Source organism: Amblyraja radiata, chromosome 13, assembly GCF_010909765.2.
Source record: "Amblyraja radiata isolate CabotCenter1 chromosome 13, sAmbRad1.1.pri, whole genome shotgun sequence".
In the NCBI taxonomy this organism is placed as follows: Eukaryota; Metazoa; Chordata; class Chondrichthyes; order Rajiformes; family Rajidae; genus Amblyraja; species Amblyraja radiata.
The window spans coordinates 12,543,261-12,562,234 of record NC_045968.1 but is presented as its reverse complement, the minus strand read 5'-3'; the positions used below and the strand labels follow the sequence as shown (position 1 = coordinate 12,562,234).

At 37.4% G+C, this 18,974-nt stretch overlaps 1 protein-coding gene across 4 annotated transcripts in view; it reads right to left on the bottom strand.

The window, feature by feature from the left end:
* The window catches only part of plch1 (phospholipase C eta 1), a 78,911-nt gene that overhangs the window by 42,189 nt on the left and 17,748 nt on the right, over nucleotides 1–18,974 (bottom strand). For 2 of the 4 annotated variants that reach the window (XM_033031246.1, XM_033031247.1), the window contains exons 3-9: nucleotides 15,299–15,445; nucleotides 13,716–13,959; nucleotides 12,747–12,876; nucleotides 9,032–9,202; nucleotides 7,885–7,978; nucleotides 6,098–6,301; nucleotides 4,695–4,815 (exon numbers count right to left, since the gene is read on the bottom strand). In XM_033031246.1, the coding sequence (XP_032887137.1) occupies nucleotides 4,695–4,815; nucleotides 6,098–6,301; nucleotides 7,885–7,978; nucleotides 9,032–9,202; nucleotides 12,747–12,876; nucleotides 13,716–13,959; nucleotides 15,299–15,445 (1,111 nt within the window). Of the gene's footprint in view, nucleotides 1–4,694; nucleotides 4,816–6,097; nucleotides 6,302–7,884; nucleotides 7,979–9,027; nucleotides 9,203–12,746; nucleotides 12,877–13,715; nucleotides 13,960–15,298; nucleotides 15,446–18,974 lie in introns of those variants that run through there. The other 2 variants (XM_033031248.1, XM_033031249.1) reach the window with 2 other exon arrangements.

The following is an 18,974-nucleotide window of genomic DNA, read 5'->3' as shown; positions in this document are numbered from 1 at the left end:
AATGAGTTATGAGTTTTAGTTACGTTAATCCCTAAATATTTAAGTTTGTCTGTAACTACTTTTAATGGGTATTGTTGTAATGTATTAAGATTTATTCCTGTTATTGGCATAATCTCGCTTTTATCCCAATTAATCCTATACCCAGAAAATGCACCAAACTTAGTTATAATGTTTAGCAGGTTGGGAATACTAATTTCCGGTTTTGTAATATAAATCAAAACATCATCTGCATATAAAGAAATTTTATTAATTGTTGTATCAGTATTATAGCCATATATTTCAGGTTCAGATCTAATTTTTTCCGCCAATGGTTCTATCACCAATGCGAACAATAAGGGTGATAACGGACATCCCTGTCTGCATCCCCTAGAGAGTTTGAATTTGGCTGATAAAATTTGGTTAGTCAAAATTCTTGCCATAGGATTCGAGTATAAAATTCTTACCCATTTACAAAATCTATCCCCCAATTGAAACTTTTCCATTATATTAAATAAATACATCCATTCCACCTGATCAAACGCTTTTTCTGCATCTAGTGATATAACCGCTAGTTCCGTATCTCGTATTCTTTTTGAATATATAATATTAAACAAACGTCTGAGATTATGGGATGAGTAACGTTTTGGGATAAAACCTGTTTGATCATAATGTATTAATTTAGAGATCACTAAACTTAATCTCCTAGATAAGACCTTAGTTAATATTTTTTGGTCTGTATTTAAAAGGGCAATCGCTCTATATGATCCAGGATCTTCCAAATCCTTATCTACTTTAGGGATGAGTGTAATTGTGGATTCATTTAAAGATTCTGGTAATTTTCCTTGGTCATATGCATATCTATACATTATTTGTAATCTTGGGGAAATCAGATCTTGAAATTTTTTATAAAATTCTGCACTCAGGCCATCTGGGCCCGCTGCTTTTCCGTTCTTAAGCGAACTAATTGATTCTATAATATCTTTTACTGTTATTTCAGCATTTAACAATTCTCTACCTTCCTGATCTAAGCTATTGATTTGACATTCTTGTAAAAATATTTCCATACTATCTGTTTGTCCTGTTAGTTTTGACGAATAAAGATTTTTACAATATTATAAAAATCTATCATTAATATCTTTTGGAGTAATTAATATATTTCCATACTCAGATCTAATTCCGTGTATCATCTTCTCATCTTCTAATTTTCTAAGCTGTCGTGCTAGTAATTTTTGTGGCTTATCTCCAAATTCAAAATACACTTGCTTAGTTTGTTGAAAAAGTTTAATCACTTGATTAGAATATATTTTATTTAATCTATATTTTACTGATGCAATTTTATTACTTAACTCTTTGGAAGGCTGTTTTATATTTTCATTATCTAGACGTTTTATCTCATTTTCTAAATTTTGTTCTATTTTTCGATTTTCTTTATTGAGATGTGCTTGTGCGGATATTATTGCGCCACGCATGAATGCCTTAAATGTGTCCCAAAATAGTGATGGAGAAGTTTCAGGATTATCATTAGTTTCAAAAAATAATTTAATCTGATCCATCACATATTTACAACAGTCATTGTCCTTTAATATCTGAGGGTTAAATCTCCAGGTAGTAGTTTTATTAGATATATCTTTTAATTTTATCTTAAATGTTAATGGCGCATGATCCGAGATGATAATATTATGATATTTTGCATCATACGTAAAAGGAAGTAATTTAGAATCTATTAAAAAATAATCTATCCTCGAATAGGTTCCATGTACGGGCGAGAAAAAAGAATATTCTCGTCCGGATGGGTTATCTAACCTCCAGATGTCTTTAATATTAGATGTATTGATAAAAGCATTTATGAATTTACTTGATTTCGAGGCAGCTTTCCTTTTTGCGGATGATCTATCTAGATAATTATCTAAAGTACAATTTAAATCACCTCCAATTATTAAATTGTGTTGAGTGGATATAGGAATATTATTAAATATTTTCTTAAAAAATAATGGATTATCAAAATTAGGGGCATATATATTCATTAAAATTACCTTTTTTGAATATAATTCCCCTGTAATTATTACATATCTGCCTTCTTTATCCTCTATAATAGAACTTTGTATGAAAGGTATACCTTTGCGAATAATTATTGCAACTCCTCTAGATTTATGAATAAATGTAGAATGATACACCTTAGAAATCCATTTAGCTGTTAATCTATGTTGAGCATCTTTTTTAAGATGAGTCTCTTGAAGGAAAATGACATCTGTCTTCAATCTGTTCAACTGAGCTAATACCTTTCCCCTTTTAATTGGTTCATTAATGCCTTTTACATTCCAACTGCAGAAGGTTACTCCATCACCCCCAGTCTTCACCTTTATATCATGCATTTTACTATTAGGGCGGCTTTTTTTGGAGTAGCCTTCTTGACTCACCCAGCTCCCCGTTGCACCTGGACATCAATCCAATGAGAATTTCTTTCCACCTTAATCCACATCTATGTCTTCTTAAACTAAATACACAATATCCTTCACATCTACATTCAAATAATATATAATATAAGATCAATAAAAAACAAAAACAATAAGAAATATCAATAATAAAAAAAAAGTAAAGAGTGTTAATAGGGTGCTCAGAAAAAAAAGAAACTACACTTGTATAGTGTGTAGTATGTGAAGGTGAAAGCCACACTAACGTGGCCATTAATCTAAAGACTTCCGTTTTTTTAATAAAAAAAAGATGTTGATTATACCAGCTCCTATCTCAAATGCTATATATATTGGGGTGGGGTACTAACTTTATATACTTAGTACTTAGTAATTATTTCTATTATTCATATTACTATTTGCTAATTACTAATATCAATTGTATTTAATACTATAATATGTAATACTATTATCATGGAATAATTAAATATTTTCTAATAATTAATACAGAACTACTACTAAATGCCCATTATTCCACTTCCTTCTAAGTGAGTATTTCATAACCACAGGTCGATGATAAAAGTTCAGTCCTCTCCTTCTCCCTCGGGTTCTTCCTCCGCATCTTCTCTCTCTTCATCTTCTGGCTTCTGCTGTATGCCTCGGGCGAATTTCAATGCTTCAGTATGCTTAACGAAACGATATTCCTTGTCATCATAAGTTACTCTCAGTATTGCTGGGTACATCAAGCCATATCTCAGATTCTTAGTATTCTGTACATTCCTCAGAATACCTTTTGTTTCTTTAAATAGAGCTCTTTTCTTGGCCACTTCTGCAGGGAAGTCTCTAAAAATACTGATGTTGTCTCCCTCGTATTTCAGGTTTCTCTTTTTTATTATTATCTTCATCATTTCTTCGAAGACATGGTCAAAGGCCACTTTTACAATCATTTGTCTGGGCGATGAACCTATCCCAGGGGCCCGTCTTAGAGCCCTATGTGCACGGCTCAACAGGGGTTCATGATCCAAATTCAAAATATCCATTAAAAGTTTTGCAACAAATTTTCGAGGATCTTGACTCCCCTCACGACCTTCGCTCAGACCAACTATACGCAAATTTTTACGGCGTTGGCGTCCCTCCAGATCGATACATTTCTCGTTTGTTTTATGTAATAATTCTAAGAGGCGTTTGTTCTCGGCACGGAGTTTTTCGGTCTCCTTAGTATTCACTTCAGCAATTTTAGTTAGCTCTTTAATTGCTTCGCCTTGTTGGTCTAGCGAAATTATAGTAGGATCTATCTTGTCATCCAGCTTTCTTTCCATCCCAGCAGCTATTTCCTTTACATCCTCAATTTGAGTTTGTAACTCGGCATTAGCCTTTTCCTTCCACTCATCCATCATACTTTTTACCGTCGTTATAACTTGTTTTATTAAGTCTTCTTTATCTTCTTTATTTTTCTCGTGAGACACCAGCATATCCGCTTTTAAACTTTTTATCTCCTCCATATACTCCTTCCTCTGCTTCTTTATCTCCTCCATATACTCCTTCCTCTGCTTCTTTATCTCACCTAGAATGGTAGTCTTAAGTTCCTCCATTTCAGCTTTCCTCTGTGAGATATCTTCTTGAGAAGCAGCAGTTGCACCCGAGCTGAGGCCAGTTTCCCTTCTCGTAGCTTTTTTTCCAGCGGTGGGGGTGGGGGAGCGCTGGGTCATAATTTCTTCTTAAAATCGCGCGCCTGATGACGTCACGCACCTTTTAAACGCTGCCGGAGCCGTTCACAATCGATCTCCTGTGGTAAGTGCGTTTGTTTGACCCTTTTACCCCCGTTTTAAATTCAGTTTTTTTCGGAGCTGTAATGGCGCAATTCCACTCACATCGTGGCGCCAACCGGAAGTCGAAAATTTTTATTTTAATTTTTTTTTTTTTTTTTTTTTTTTTTTTTTTTTTTTTTTTTTTTAAAGTGGAAAGTAGAAATAGGAGAGAAGGCCCCTTAGAAAATTTATCTTTTAAGGGGCCTTCTCTCCTATTTCTACTTTCCACTTTAAAAAAAAAAAAAAAATTTATATACACACTTCATGTTTTTCTATTCTCTACCATCTATTTTCCCTCTTTTTCCCCTTTCTATTGTTTTCTTTTTCTTGTCTTGCTTACTTCCTTCTCAAAACATAAAACTAGAGGTTGTACATAGAATGGATTACGGTATGACATAGTTGGCACCTAAAATTAGGTTCCACTGTACTGTTTTGTACTGTATTAACTTCTAATAAAATAAACAAAAAAAAAAAAAATTTAATAAAAGGTAACACTCACTCATTTTTGATGAAAGCATATTTGTTGATGGTTTCAACAACATCTCGGAATAGCACCTTGGATGTGAGTGTGTAACCATGTTGTACAACTGGCTCTCCGTCTGGTCCATCCCAGCAGTCAACTGAAACAAAGTGCAAATAACTTTAAAGCAGGAGTAAAGGTAATACATTAAGTCATAGTCCAACGTAGCTGGTGCAAATAATCATGAAAACCCAAGACAAATTATAACTTTTTATTTAACAAAATAGTCAAACATAATGTTGCTATGTTCTTCATTTGCATTTCAAAATAATTAAAAGTATAAAATTGAGGACATTTATAAACTCAAGAATATCTTCATTAAACTAAATTAAACCAGTAGCATTTCATAATTGCTCCATGATATTGATACCTGTCAAAATAAAAGTTAAGAACGTCGGATTTAGTTATCATTTCTCTCATGTATACACGTGCCAGAAGCAGACTTTTTTAATGTGTGGGAAGGAACTGCAGATGCTGATGTAAACCGAAGATGGACACAAAAAGCTGGAGTAACTCAGCGGGATAGGCAGCATCACTGGAGAAAAGGAATTGGTGACATTTCGGGTCGAGACCCTTCTTCAGACTACCACCTATTCCTTTTCTCCAGAGATTCAGCCTGACCCACTCAGTTACTCCAGCTTTTTGTGTAAATCAGTTTAAATCAGCATCTGCAGTTCCTTCCTACACATCTTTAAAAGTCTGCGTCTGGTACTGTACATAAAAAGAAATGATAACTAAATCCTTATATAAACCAAACAAGGCAGTAAGAAGATACAAAGCAGCAGCAATAGCTTAAGTGGTCTACCAAGATATTCAGTGACTTGGCATAGAAATCCAATATACACTGGTCATATTTGCAGATGATACCAGAGGAAGAGGAGCAGTGAAATGACCCTAGGGACAACGGAAAGACCTGCATAAATAAACTATATGAATGGTAAATCGGTGGTGAAAAATACAATGTGCACAAGAACAGAGAACATCAAAGGTAAAATAGAAAATTGTATTTTTCAAAACTTTTTCACACAGTTGTGAATCTGTGGAATTCTCTGCCTCAGAAGGTAGTGGAGGCCAATTCTCTGAAGGCTTTCAAGAAAGTTAGATAGAGCACTTAAAGATAGCAGAGTGAAGGGATATGGGGAGAAGGCAGGAACAGGGTACTGATTGTTGATGATCAGCCATGATCACAGTGACCCGACACCCGTACTAATCAAGAGCCTGTCAATAAAGAGGACCAGTTATTAGCACAAAAAGTTGGTGATTAGATGAATCCAGAAATGGAACCAAACCCACAGAGGTACCTACTGACAAGACGAGGAACACATTTTTGACTTTACTGCTCTTGCCAGAATATATATTTGAAGCGGACACTGTATAGCTACCTTCCACAGAGCGACAACCAGCCTGCAGCACCCAGGAATACATATCCACCTTGGACTGAGAAAGGAGTTGATCCCCTGTCAAGTAAGTGTTGTGCGATGAGGCAATAAAGTAGTTGCAGAGGGGCTGATCCATATCCTGATTTACTTCATTGTGCAAAGGGTTAAATATGTCGCATGCAGGACTGTGCATGAAGTTAGTAAAACCTAGATGTAAAAGGAGAATTCGTGAAGGCACGTTCATTAGTGGAGCATAAAAGCAAGTTTTGTTTAAAATCCTTAGATTTTAAATATCAAAACGTCTTGTTTGGGGATTTTAATTATTATGTTTAAACAGCATATAGCAAAATGAACAATTCTTAGCCTCAATGTCATTTGAAATCTCAAAGTCCAAAGATTTATAGGCTTGGATCTGAAGAGCTCTTCATTTGCAATAGTATACGTAACATTATGCTGTTCATTATGTTTCTAGACATGGCAAATGAATAAGATTATGCTGCTTCCGATTTGACATTTAGTGCTGCACAGCATACATTTAAAATACTTTGAGACTGTGATGCACCCTATAAAATTCATTGATTCTTCTGAAGATGTGCTGCTATTAAATCCAGATGGCAGATTAATGTGATTTTGAATAGAGAGAAAAATAACCTATCCTTGGGAAGGACAAAATCACAGTCCTCTATATTTCAACATGTCAGAATGCAAATGGCCTAAAAAGGTCTATTCAAAGATATGCATCCTGTTTCCACTGTTGCCACTAGCGCCTGATTTGGTTCTGTTTATCTGCAGACCTGTCATCATATGTAGAAACACCCTACAAAAAAAAGTAAAGTTTAAAACTAATACTCCAAGACCAAAGTAGATCAAAATTCATTTTCTTTAAATTATAATTTTGTTTTTATTCCAAATAGAACCATAATTAATATTGACATTGTGGCGATTTTGTAGTTGTCTGACTAGTTTAGTTTAGAGATACTGCGCTGAATCAAGCCATTTGGCCAACCGAGTCCGGGCTGACCAGCGATCCCCACACACTGACACTATCATACACACACAGGGACAATTTACATTTATACCAAGTCAATTAACCTACAAACCTGTACGTCTTTCGATCTCGGAGAAAACCCATGCGGTCACGGTAGAATGTACACACTCTGTACAGACAGTACCCATGGTCAGGATCGAACCCGGGTCCCTGGCGCTATGAAGGCAGCAACCATACTGCTGTGCCACCGGTAATTATTTTAATCCTGTCAGTTCCAGAAAAGTTTCAGCCAATCTGAAACATTGCCCTGTAGTCTGAAGAAGGGTCTCGACCCAAAGCGTCACCCATTCCTTCTAGCAAGAGATACTGCCTGTCCCGCTGAGTTACTCCAGTTTACTGTCTATCTTCAGTTTAAACCAGCATCTGCAGTTCCTTCCTACACTGTTCAGGCAGCCAGGGATATCTTCCAACAAAAGTCCTCGACAACTTATTTGGTCTTGGGAATCAAGGCTTCCAAAGATCATTATATGAATAGAAAAATGTAAAATGTTTTATTCCAACACTACCCTATAACGTCACGTGAATTCATTAAATTCAGATGAAAAGTCATTGAGCCAAAATGTTAATTCTGTTTCTCTTGCCACAGATACTTGCTGGTTTCCTGTGTATTTTTCACTCTTTGCTTTATCACAAAAGTAACCATGTCTACATTCTAAGTGACTGTTTGAAAATGACACAAGTGTTTCAATATTCATATTAATTTTCCACCTAGAATCACTTACAAGTGCATTGCTCTCATTACCTTCGACACCCAAAACATTTTGCTGCTTGTTTTCCTCAGAGACCTCAAATTTTCTTATAACATCCATACAATATTCCAACGTCACGTTATCCATCTGTGTGTAGAAAAAATATGAAGCTAGTATTTTATAATGCAAGGTACACAAAAATGCTGGAGAAACTCAGCGGGTGCAGCAGCATCTATGGAGCGAAGGAAATAGGCAAAGTTTCGGGCCGAAACCCTTCTTCAGACTGAAGAAGTAATGCAACTTTACTATTGTTAAGAAAAATTGCAATCCAAGGGACAAAATATTATACCCAGGGCTTGTTGATTACATAAGAGTTGAATTCCTTATACTTCTATTTAACCTTTTCCCTTAAAGTTTATTCCCATAAAGTTGTAAATAGTAATGAACTTAAATGCCATGGTAGTTCTAAGTCACACCAAGCCTCATTCACCAATAATACCTGCGCTTGCTGGCCTTTACCAGTTAAGCCACGCCTTTATTGTAAAATTCTCTTCATTATTTACAAATCACTAGTATTTTGCCATCTCCGAAATTTCATCCAGACCTACTCTAAAAAAAAATCCTCGAATTATGGAGCTTTGATAAACCCTAAAAGCAATTGCTTCATCATTGGTGGTTGTTTCTTCAGCACTATTGGGCTCCAGAATTTCTTCTATTTCTGAAGGAGAAGGAGAACTTGGAGATGTGGTTCAGCCAGATAGTGTGGGGTAATTGTAGTCAAGAACAGAAAAACAGAGGCTTGTTTAGACCAAGACAGACACTTGAAAGTCAGCCTGCACACTGGTGTTGGTGTCCTCGACAAGAAAGTTAGCAGGCAGGTACAACAAGCCAATTCTCCATCTTTCTTTCCTCTTTAACGTCCCCCCTTTAAAGCTAACTTTCATATTATTCCTTTATAATAATCTTTACTGGATAGCATTCCTGACATTATATGATGCTGCACTTTCAAGGCGAGACATAAACATTAGCCGCTGTTAACCAGGCTACCATGGCACGTCGCAGATTGCATCCTGAATCAGATTGGAGATGATTTTTTATTTATGCACTTGAGATTTGTTAACCAAAAATCTCTAAAATGCCCAGATTGGTAACTCAATAGCTGTTAAACTTATAAAATGGCACCCACCGTAAGTTACTTACTTTTTGTTCCGATTTGAGAAAGCGAGCAAGCTCTTCTACAGTAAGATGGTCTTTCTTGTCACTGTAAGCCTTCACCAGTAGGAAGAGATCCCGTCTCAAAGACATCATCTTGTAGAATACAGAGAACTCTTCAAGATTTAATGTGCCCTGATTCTCATCTGTATCAGCTTCCTATCAGGAATTGGGTAAAGAGTGTGGAGACAAGGAGAAAAACAAATCAAGATTTAAAGTTCATCATACCTCAGTGTATTAAAAATCAAGGACCAAGTTGTTTCAACTAATTGGCTGAAATTTTTAACGTTTCTCTTTTATCAATATACTTTTCTTCCTTTCTCTCAACAATGTAATGTCCACTATTTTCCATCTCATTACTTGAAATCACTGAAATATCTGAAATCATTTTCTAGCTGGTTTACTGCGTTATCAGTTATGAAGATCAAACAGGAGAAATTGACCACTTTTTCCGACCAGTTTTCCTTTATTTTCCTCCCCACATATTTAAAGTAGGAGGAAGACAAAAATGCTGGAGAAACTCAGCGGGTGAGGCAGCATCTATGGAGCAAAGGAAATAGGCAACGTTTCATAGAAACATAGAAAATAGGTGCAGGAGTAGGCCATTCGGCCCTTCGAGCCTGCACCGCCATTCAATATGATCATGGCTGATCATCCAACTCAGTATCCTGTACCTGCCTTCTCTCCATACCCCCTGATCCCTTTAGCCACAAGGGCCATATCTAACTCCCTCTTAAATATAGCCAATGAACTGACCTCAACTACCTTCTGCAGGAGAGAATTCCAGAGATTCACCACTCTCTGTGTGACTGTCTTCAGACTGATGAGAGTCTGAAGAAGGGTTTCTCATCAGTCTGTAGAAGGGTTTCGACCCGAAACGTTGCCTATTTCCTTCGCTCTATAGATGCTCCCTCACCCGCTGAGTTTCTCCAGCATTTTTGTCTACCTAATTATAAAACTGTTAGGTATTGCTTAAGAGAATATCCCAGATTTAAAAAATGTATTGCACAGTGAGGCAATGAAGCATGAGAGTTAACCAGCAAATCACATAAAAATAGATGCAAGAAACTGCAATTCCCTCAGGATACAACAACAGATTGGATGAAGGAGAACTAACAAATATAATTTGTTTTTCCAGATGATATTTCAATGTATGCCAGCTAAACTGTTATTGTACAAGAGCAGAGTTTGGGATAACTTAAGAGTATGGATATGGTAATAACTAACTTACAGAGTGTCAGGATAGACACAAAATGCTGGAGTAACTCAGTGGGTCAGGCAGTATCTCTGGCGAAAAAGACGAGTCTGAAGAGGGATTCTGACCTGAAACGTCATCTATTCCTTTCCTTCAGAGATGCTGTTTGACCTGTTGAGCTCCTCCAGCATTGTGTGTCTATCTTCGGTGTAAATCGGCATCTACAATTATTTCAAACAGAGTGTCATGATAAATGGGTCACTCTTGATATAGCAATCAATGATCAGTGGAATGTCACAGGGATCAGTATGGAGGCCTCGGGAATTTAAAAATGTTATTGATGATTTGGCTAAAGGAACCTTGTGTCTTGTTTTCAAATTTGCTACTGATACAATGATAGGTGGTTAATAAATCACAAGGTGAACATGAAGAACCTACGAGATTTGGACAGTTTAAGTAACACAAAATTGGCTGGAAGATGATGTTGGAAAATGTGTAAGAATGAACAATCAAACTAATCTTCAGTTAGTAAGCCTAAAACATGAAACAGTATAAAGGGATTTGCAAATCTGTGTGCGTGAAACACAAAAAGTTAGTTAGCACGCAGATAAAGTAATTAGGAATGCTAATGCAATGTTGGTTTTTATTGCCAGGCAGCACAGTAGTGCAACTGGTAATTGCCGCTTCACAGTATCAGAATCCTGGGTTTGATCTTGACGGCGTTTACTGCCTGTGTGGAGTTTGCACGTTCTCCTTGTGACCGTATGGGTTTCTTCCGGGTGCTCTGGTTTCCTCCCACATCCCAAAGGTATGCAGGTTTGAGGTTTAATTGGCCTCTGTAAATTGCCTCTAGTGTGTAGGGAGTGGATGCATAACATAGAACTATTGCAAACGGCTGATCGATGGTCGGCATGGACTCGGTGGGTCAAAGAGCCAGCTTCCATGCTGTATCTCCAAACTAAACTTAAATATATGGAGTACAAAAGTTAGGAAATCTTGCTGCAACTTTACAGGTCAGCACACAGGAGACATGGATCGTGTAATAACCTCTATAAAATTAATCACTAAACCATTACTTTTGCCCTTTGGAGGTAGATATTAATGTTTAACATTTTCCATTACAACTTTGTTTCATGTTTTCTGTGTAAACACAATCTATTATATTAAATGCATATTCTTTGTTGAATAATTACAACCGACCCTTCAGACCCTTTGAAATTCTCTGGCTCATGGCTGACCATGAAATTGTTATAGACAGATTATATTGTGTATTACAGATAATATGAAATTATTATATTTGTCGCTGCAGATAGCCATTTTCTGCTTCACAAAGGCACATGGCCATAGTTATAGTTTCTAAATATAATAATTTCAAATTAAAAAAAGCTCATTTGGTTTCTTTATCATTTTTGGCTTTAATCGATGTTTCCAAATAACTTACTAAAACCACTAACATTTAAAAATTGAAAACATAATAGACTTTATTCCATGTTTTATTTAAAGTTCAGATAAATACACACAGTATTATATGCATGCACTGATAATCCTTCCCTGCAGATTGATTTTATATTTCATTATGTACTGAAGCTCAGTCTCAATTTCTGTGATGGTATTTAAGATTCTATATTCCATTGAATTTAAGATATCCACTTAATCTGTACCAATGATTAAAATCAAACTCCAGCTCTTCAGTAAATGGAAATTCAATTGGGAACCTTGAATTAAAGGCAGACTTTTTAATCTTCCATTTCACGATGATTAGAGGAATCAACGAGGAGATTTTTTTGATAAAATTCACTTTCTATTAATACATAGGTACTTTAAACATTGCATTGACATTAAATTCAATCATGAAGAAAAACAAGGAACTAAAAAGGCTCTAGAGACCTACCTAACCAACTATCAATGTCATTGGGACATACTGCACTTTAGTTTAGTTTAGCTTTTAGTTTAGCGACACAGCACAGAAACAGGTCCTTGGGCCCACCGAGTCCACGCCGACCAGTGATTCCCGTACACTTACACTATCCTACACAAGCTAGGGACAATTTACAATTTTACCAAAGCCAATTAACGTCTTTGGAATGTGGGAGGAAACCGGAGATCCTGGAGAAAATCCACGCAGATCACGGGGAGAACGTACAAACTCCATACAGCACCCGTGGTCAGGATAGAACCTGGGTCTCTGGCGCTGTTAGGCAGCAACTCTACCTCTGCACTACCGTGCCGCCTTGTTTTTATGATAAAACATGGAAATCAGGGAAATATACAGAAGGTCAACAAAAGTTAAGGTACTATAACAGAATGAGATAGAGGTAAGATTGAGTGCATGCCAGCACATCACATCGATCATTATAGATTCCAGAAATTATGCTTAATTTAATGTTACTAAATTCAAACACCCCAAATCATTTCTGGGAAATGAGTACCTAATTCTCAAGTGATATAAAAAAATTAGTAAATAACTTGTATTGGTCAGTTTAAGGCAACTTTGATGAGATAACTAACCTGAAACATCTGCCTGATTCTCCTGCGAGGTAGATTCACATTTAGTTTATGCATCAATTGATAGATTTCCTCAATGCGCAGCGAGCCATCCCCATTCTTATCAGCTTCTTCAAACATCTGCTTCATCCACGTGAAAGTACAATTAAAGAAAAGCTTAACTGCATTGGAAGTCAATACATTAGGATTATCTTCAATTTATACGTCTCATTTTCCATTTAGCCAGATTAAAATAGATTGACCATTCAGTATTACTGTTATTTTCATGATAAAATCCACTAAAAATATTAGCTGTGCAAGTAATTACTGTGATAACACCTATTGAAATATATATATAAATATAGAAGCTGATTGTAACTGGGATTGCTTTTTCTCGAGTTGATGGGAAGTATATAATATTATGAGAGACATAGATAGGGTAAACAGTCAACCATTTTCCCCAGGGTGGAAATGTCAGAGGGCAGATACAATAGTGGCATTTCAGAGGCTATTAGATAGGCATGTGTATAAGCATGGAATAGAGGGATATGGATCATTTGCAGGCAGAGGAGATAGTTTAACTTGGCATCATGTTCAATAGACAATAGGTGCAGGAGTAGGCCATTCAGCCCTTCGAGCCAGCACCGCCATTCACTGTGATCTTGGCTGATCATCCACAATCAGTACCCCTTTCCTGCCTTCTCCCCATATCCCTTGACTCTGCTGTTCAGCAGGTACTTTATTGGCCAAAGGGCCTGCTGCTGTGCTGTACTCTCGTATTTTCTCACACGATGTGCATATAATAACATAATGGTACTGGCACTGGATTGTAACCTTTAGATTAGGAATTTAAATCTACCACTGAAAATTAAAACAATGGAGTAAGCGAACTGGCATCTTTCAGAGTAGTAAAATTGTAATTATTAAGTTCCATTTTGTTTTACTGAATTGAGACAAATGCTGTTTTTTTCCCATATGTGTCACAAAGGATATTGATCGTGAGTCCTTAGTCGTCTTGCAAGCAAATCCTCATCTTTGATTCCGGCCATCAGGTATTTTAATCCTGTTATCCAAGTGCGTGCATCCTCAGAGTTGGAGGTTACTAAGTCCAGTGTCTCCATATGACTTCCGTGGTAAATGCTGAAGCAGCAGCTTGGATCAAAGCTCCCTTCAGCGCGCCGGTGAAAGTTTGTAGATTGGCTCCATTCTAAAACTTTACAAATTGAATCGATGGAAACTGGTGAGAGAAAAAGTTGCACGTTATCTTCATGCAGAAAAGTTAATTTTTTACGTAGTTATTTTACAATTTTTGTCTGTTTCTTTGAATTAATTTGTCTTTTTTATTTAAATATGGAGGTGCCTTACAGCAGCTTGATTTTGGGCTTCAGTCCAAGTGATGGATATCAAAATAGCAGCTTGTCATTATAAGTATTAAAAAAAATCATTAGTACTTAATCTGCGGGAAGATTCATTACATTTATTCATTTTTTTATCCTGGTACTCTTCTGGAATATTCTATTTGCCCAGCTGTTGCATTTCTTCTCCATCAATGGTAAAGCTACACAAATGGCAAGCTCATTTTAAGTATTAAAACAGATTTGGAATAATATAAATGTTGCCATGCAGCTAATTTTCATGCCATTTTAGTCCATTGTTTGAATTTTGGCAAATCGTCACGTCTCATATCCCCTTACCGTAAACGGATGCCTTTTGGCCCATTACACCAATGCTATCTCTCACAGTGTCATTCCCCCACTTACTTTATAGTAACATACTTTCTCTAATGTGTACATCAACCCCCCACACCTCGATTTTTCTGTCTATCTGTCACCTATCCATATTCTCCAGGGATACTGCCTGAACTGCTGAGTTACTCCGGCAATTTGTGTCCATCTTTGGTATAAAGCATCACCTGCAATTCCTTGTTATTTCACTCCCTCTGATTTTATCTGCCACCCACATCAGAGACAAATTATGGTGGACAAATAATCTATAAGCACAAGTTTGGGATATGGGAGGTAACTGGAACACCTAGAGGAAATTCATTTGGTTACAGGAAGAACATGCACACTCCACATAGCCAGCACCCGAGGTCAGGATTGTACCTGCGTCGTAGAATATGCAGCAGCATCTTTACCGGATGCAACACTGTTGCACCCTGCTCCAACAATGACATATTAAAAAAATGTAAAGTGCATAAGGCGGCACAGTGGCGCAGCGGTAGAGCTACTGCCTTATAGCGCCAGAGACCTGGATTCAATCCTGACTATGGGTGCTGTCTGTACGGAGTTTGTACGTTCTCCCTGTGATCTGCGTGGGCTTTCTCTGAGATCGTCAGTTTCCACCCCCACTTCAAAGACGTTTAGGTTTGTTGGTTAATTAGCTTTGTGTAAATGTAAAATAGTCTCTAGTGTGTGTAGGATAGTGTTAATGTGCGGGAATCGCCAGTTGGTGCGGACGTGGTGGGCCGAAGGCCTTGTTTCTGCGCTACATCTCTAAACTAAATGAATTATATGGTTTTATGTTTATTTACGTTTTTAATACAATATTCGGAAAGCAGCATTAAATCTCCGTACTTTTTGCCTTTTCGTTTTTCCTTGATGGTCGCCATCGAATGCAGGTCCTGTGTTCATCCAGGTAGAAAAGACGCACCAAGCCTTTGCTTCCATTCTTCAGTTTGACCATCTGAGTTCCTGACTGCATTACACACATGCACCTTTCCACTGTGGAGAAGATCAACATTCATGGATTATGGAGGGCAACGAAACAGGTTTGATCGTAAAACAGACAGCGCTAAAAGTGCATCAAACAAACTGACAGCTTTGACACAAAAAAAAATATCCAAAATATTTTAACAATAAAAGTACACTTTTGCTTGCAGATGTAGGAGAAAAACGCAGCATGATAGATATTAATATATTTAACATTGTAAAACTTTAAATTAATTTCCACATAAATGATATGTCAAATTCACTAAAATAAAGCTCAAGTAGGTCATGTCAAATAAATTACCCGAGCAATAAAATAAATAGCATATAAACCTAGAACATTTACAACGACTTTACAGTGAAATGGAAAACTTTAATAGACATACAAAGAACTACTTTTAAGGTGGAATATCATGTGGCACACAAATGTATAAACCCACATTTTTGGCAGCAAGTTCTAAAAATACAATGTGTTGAATAAATAGTTAATCTGCTGCAAAGCGGAGAAGATCAATAATGACAGAAGAACTTACTGCCTCAGAGTGCTACTGGATTTTTTTATGTCCGTTGTGTAGCCAGAACAATCTGGAAACTGGAGGCTTCACTGAACAGGGTGTCCCAATTAATACCTGCACATCACAAACTTCTAAACAAGATACCACATTAAACTGGAGGCACAAGAGATGCAGATGATAGAATCTGCAGCCAAAAACTTCCACAGGTGCTGCCTGTCCCACTGAGTTCCTCCAGTGGCTCTCCGTTTGTTTTAACTAAAGTAAACTGTCCTGGTTCTGAGACTGAACTCAACTCTGTCCCTTATCACTGTCCTCATTTCAAAGTTGCATTCTGAAACCTCGCATCCTTGTGAATCTTTGACTGGCTCTGCTTGGTTCTTCATTTGTCAACTTATTTGGAAAGTTGCTCAGAAATATCTGACATATCTTCATCCTAGCATATCATGCAATACTTCCTCTCAACTGCTGATTACTAACATCCTAAATGAAATGCTATAGAATTAAACAAGATTTGCAATGAAAGAAGCAAACTAAAACATCTAAGCTAAAAATGACAGTACAATTACCATGGGATGACTACTGATAAAATTGAGGAAAACTGTGCTGTAAAATTAAGACTTCCAATAATTTGATATTTTGTACTAATTCTTCATAGATCTATTAATCAAATGTATTATTACTTAGAACATTCTATTAAAATTTGTGATACAGAAAAGAAAGAAATTAAAATTATACGGTAGACAAAAATGCTGGAGGAACTCAGCGGGTGAGGCAGCATGTATGGAGAGAAGGAATGAGCGACGTTTCAGGTCGAGACCCTTCTTCATACGGTCACTTTCCAAAAGAATAAGAGTCACAGTTTGCACCTTCATAATTCATTGTAATTATTAAAAGATGAAGTCCGAGTGACTTGATTACAATATAAATATAATTACAACTTTGTAAAAATTTATATTTGCAGTAATTTAACATTCAGCCTTTTTCACTGTGATTAAATCTTATTGCCTAGCATTATTTGAAATAATGGTACATTCAATTCTAGGCATTCCTAAAACATCCCGTTCCTTCATGAACAGATGGCGAGAAGCTGTTTCATAGTTTGAAAAATTCCAAACACGTAATTTAGCAAAAATAGATCAATGATACAAACCTATTTTCTCCATAATGAATTTCTGTGGGATGGCAACACTGCATCCCATACTTAACATCCCAGATGCCCAAAGGGAAGCCATTCTAGGAGACAAGAATTCCTGGCACTACTCAAAGCACATCCTTGTTTACCAATACCCTGTCCTTTCTATTTGTCAGGAAATGATTCCCGTCGGTAAGTAGAGATTGAAACCTCTGAACATGATTCGTTACGACTCGTTAATCCTGTTGCAAAGACCCAACCTCACATTAATCTATTCTTAAATTCTTGTTTTGTATCACACAACAGCCAAATGCTATAGGATGTGAATGTTATATGCCTTGTACGAGATGATGTATATGGATTGGCCCTCAAGCCAGCTCTTAAAATACTAACAAATCAGTGCATTTTCTAATAGTTCATACTCATGTGACCTTGAAATGTGCTGCTCATAGCGCATGAAAACTAAAGAGACTGAAAATGCTGGAAATCTGAGCTAAAAGGCGGCACATTTCTTAATCTTGTCTACGCTCATCACCGCAACTAATCAGCAGACTAAGTGAGAGAGAAATGGAATTAACCTTTCAGGTCAATGACCTTTTGTTTTTTCTGCTAAAATGTAATTGAAGGACTCTGAAATAGTTTGTTCTTTGACGCTGCTTCATCCACCGATTCCTCCAGCAGCTCGGTTCGTGCTCCAGCAAATTCCAGCATCTGCAGTCTCTTGTATCTCCTTAGACACCCTTCACCCTCTCTGCCCTCAACACTATTTCTATCCCTGGAGCTTGCCGGTGAATCCAAGACTAGAAGGGAGGGGGCAAAAATAATTGGCAGGCAAATCCAATATTAATATCCCTGGTTTGATATTCCAGGTGATTTTAGGAGTGGCTTTGTGAAATTATGCAGGGAAGCCAATTAGAAAACCTTGGAGATAGTCAAGTTCCAATTTATAAGCTTAACGGTGCACTTTCCATACCATTGAATGATTCCATTTGTTCATTCCAAATAGCATCGTTCTAGTCAGCCTAACCTCACATATCTGTATCTGTACAGGGCAGAGGGGATCTGCTGAGAGGCAACTGGCAGGAGGTCACAACTACCATGAGCTTCTTCATCATGCCTGAACCCCAGTGGTGAGAGGAACCAGTGCATCGCATCAGCTGATAGTCCCAATGCAATTGTAAGTTAGACTGCGATTACACAACTCAGTGGCCAAGGTCTAACATGTCTCAAAGATAGACACTAAGTGCTGGAGTAGCTCAGCAGGTCAGGCAGCATCTCTGGAAAAATGGATTGGTGGGTGACAATTCGGGCCGGGAACCTTCTTCAGACTGAAAATAGAGGTGGGGGGGGGGGGGGGGGGGGAGCTAAAGAGCCAGAGACAAGAAAATACCCGGAGATATCTCTGCTGTCGTGTACAACAATGGCAAAGATCTACATTGAGGACTTCTTCCTGCAGCAGCTAATCCATTCCCCCATCATTTTGTATCCTGTAGCAGGTTTATAGGCTAACTTATAAACTAGCATCTGTAGTTCATTGTTTCTATGCCTACAGGCTTACTGCTTGGGTATCAAGGCTATTCTTTGATACTGTAGCCATGAGCAATCAACCAGTGAGATCTTGAGGTGGTACAAACGGTGGCACAAAATGGGTAGCATGATGGCGCAGCGGTAAAGTTGTTGCCTTACAGCTCCAGGGCCCTAGGTTCAATCCTGACTACGGGTGCTATCTGTACGGAGTTTGTACCCCCTACACGAGTTTCCTCCGCGCTATCCAGTTTCCTCCCACATGCCAAAGACGTACAAGTTTGCAGGTTAATTGGCCTGGTATATTTGTAAATAGCCCCCTAGCATGCAAGACATTGTTCGTATGCGGGGATCGCTGGTCGGCACAGACTCG